Consider the following 2500-nt stretch of genomic DNA (forward strand, 5'->3'; position numbering starts at 1 on the left):
GTTTAAATCCCAGAAGCCACGTGCCCAGATAAGCACCAGCAGAGCTCGAGCAGTAACAGAATGTAAAAACAAGGTAATAAATTTACTTATTTTGATTATTTACTGAATTACAGAACAATAAGTAGTTTTATTACTTGCACATATTATAAGCATTTTTTTTCTTACAACACCTAGATTGTGTCGCCCCCCAGTGGCAGAACTGCGAGTTTACATCTGTTAAAATATTGGCACCCCAACCCTCACAACCAGTGAGAATGGAGCGGCACTGAACAGACAACAGGGCGGTTTGTTTGTTAAAGCTTCAATTCCACTTCATTTAACAGTTAAACTATTAAACTATAATTAACAATTAAAATATAATAAAATATTTCCAGAAGACACACACACACATTTCAGGAGTCACACAGAATTTGAGATGATTTATTGTACTGCATTCAGTTAGTTACATGCTGACATTTGATTAGTGGAGGAAGGAGTATGATTAACTGTTATGCAGTTCGGTCCATCCACCATGTTTAAGAAACGAGCACAGAGCATGCAAGTGTGTGTGTGTATGTGTGTGTTTGTGTGTGTGTGTGTGTTTGAGTGAGTGAGAGTGTGTGTGAGTGAGAGTGTGTGTGTGTGTGTGTGTGTGTGTGAGTGAGAGAGAGAGTGTGTGTGTGTGTGTGTGTGTGTGTGAGTGTGTGAGTGTATGTGTGTCTGAGTGAGAGTGTGTGAGTGAGAGTGTGACTGTGTGTGTGTGTGTGTGTGTGTGTGAGTGAGAGTGTGTGAGTGTGAGTGAGAGTGTGTGTGTGTGAGTGTGTGTGTGTGAGTGAGTGTGTGTTTGAGTGTATGTGTGTGAGAGTGTGTGTGTGTCTGAGTGAGAGTGTGTGAGTGAGAGTGTGACTGTGTGTGTATGTGTGTGTGTGAGTGTGTGTGAGTGAGAGTGTGTGAGTGTGAGTGAGAGTGTGACTGTGTGTGTGTGTGAGTGAGTGTGTGTGAGTGTGTGAGTGTATGTGTGTGTGAGTGAGAGTGTGTGTGTGTCTGAGTGAGAGTGTGTGAGTGAGAGTGTGACTGTGTGTGTATGTGTGTGTGAGTGAGTGTGTGTGTGTGTCTGAGTGAGAGTGTGTGAGTGAGCATGTGACTGTGTGTGTGTGTGTGTGTGTGTGTGTGTGTGTGTGTGTGTGTGATCAGCAAAAGGCACTTGCGAACATACAGATTCTCTTTGGAACAGAATGTAAACATAAAAGACAAATAACATAAAACATTTAACAACTAAACCAAATTCATACAAAAATAGAACATTTCTAATGTTATGAAATAAAAAATGAACAGGTTTATTTGTGGTATAACTCCTCCCCCAATGCTCCAAATTCAAACTAGAGTTCAAAATAAATTAAATACATTTATTCCATTTAAACTACAGACGGCACTAAAATAAATCTGGTTTATTTAACGGCTGCTATTTTGGAGTTCATCAGGAAAATGTGACGTCAAAACATTTAGGTGCAAAACCTTATAAACTATTTAACAAAGGGACACGTTTATGATACCAGAGTGTGAGGAGGATAGTTATTATTTAACAGGTTAATGTATTTGTATTATATTTAAATGTTGACAAGGAAGTGTATTTATTCTTTATATATATATATATCGTCGCTGTCGGGCGGAAACCTCGTATGTCCAAATTTGGTCCGTTTCATATTTTTTCACATATCGATGCTATTGGTCAGTCCCCACGTGGGTCTGTTATTTTTACAAGTTATTAACCAATCTAAAGTCTTGAAAATAGCTTGAGCGCAAATCTCATAACTCCATTGGACACTTCAACTGTCCACCTCTTCCTCACTCCGTGTGAGAGCTTCACGGCATATTTCTCCTCAAGAAGAGTCGCAACGAATCAACACGTCTTCTGAGGTAAATGTCTTCAAAACACTGGGCTCAAAGAAAAAAAAATCTTGACCCCCGCTAGTTCTGGTGCTCGTCTGAGGACAGGAATTTAGCGCAAGACAATCCACTGCAACGCGGACTAAACCCTGTGCACTGCTGATAAGGTACGGCGTTTTTTTAATTTTATTTAATTTAATTTCCTGAAAACTAACGGTTTTGGAGACACAAAGATTCCGTCTGACAGCGACGATATATTTTGCTGTTGTAACAGAGAAATTTCCCCATTGTGGGACGAATAAAGGTATATCTTATCTTATGTGTGTGTGTGTGTGTGTGTGTGTGTGTGTGTTATAAAGGTACGTGACTGAACAGGTAGGACACCGACTCTCCGTTGTGGGTTCGTCTGATCGCTTCAGCCAAAATCATTGAGATGTCATTCACCTGTATGGGGGGAGGGGAGGGGGGGGAGGACGACACACACAAAACATCACATCATCACAATAACACAGTATTAATGTGGATACAGTCGTTTCTGATTGGCTGGAAGGATGTTTGAATACAATGTTGTATATCTTCGATTTTCATCCTGTTCGTATTTTCATGTTGTTCAATCAAAAGAAAAACGTGAAAA

General features: G+C 40.0%; 1 protein-coding gene across 2 annotated transcripts in view; it reads right to left on the reverse strand.

Moving 5' to 3' along the window:
• Nucleotides 1–390: 390 nt before the first annotated feature.
• prps1a (phosphoribosyl pyrophosphate synthetase 1A) overlaps nucleotides 391–2500 on the reverse strand; it is a 13768-nt gene continuing 11658 nt past the window's right edge. For both annotated transcript variants that reach the window (XM_060862638.1, XM_060862637.1), the window contains exon 7: nucleotides 391–2310. In XM_060862638.1, the coding sequence (XP_060718621.1) occupies nucleotides 2218–2310 (93 nt within the window). In that variant the 3' untranslated portion in view covers nucleotides 391–2217. The remainder of the gene's footprint in view (nucleotides 2311–2500) is intronic.

This window comes from Tachysurus vachellii, chromosome 26 (genome assembly GCF_030014155.1).
Source record: "Tachysurus vachellii isolate PV-2020 chromosome 26, HZAU_Pvac_v1, whole genome shotgun sequence".
NCBI lineage: Eukaryota > Metazoa > Chordata > Actinopteri > Siluriformes > Bagridae > Tachysurus > Tachysurus vachellii.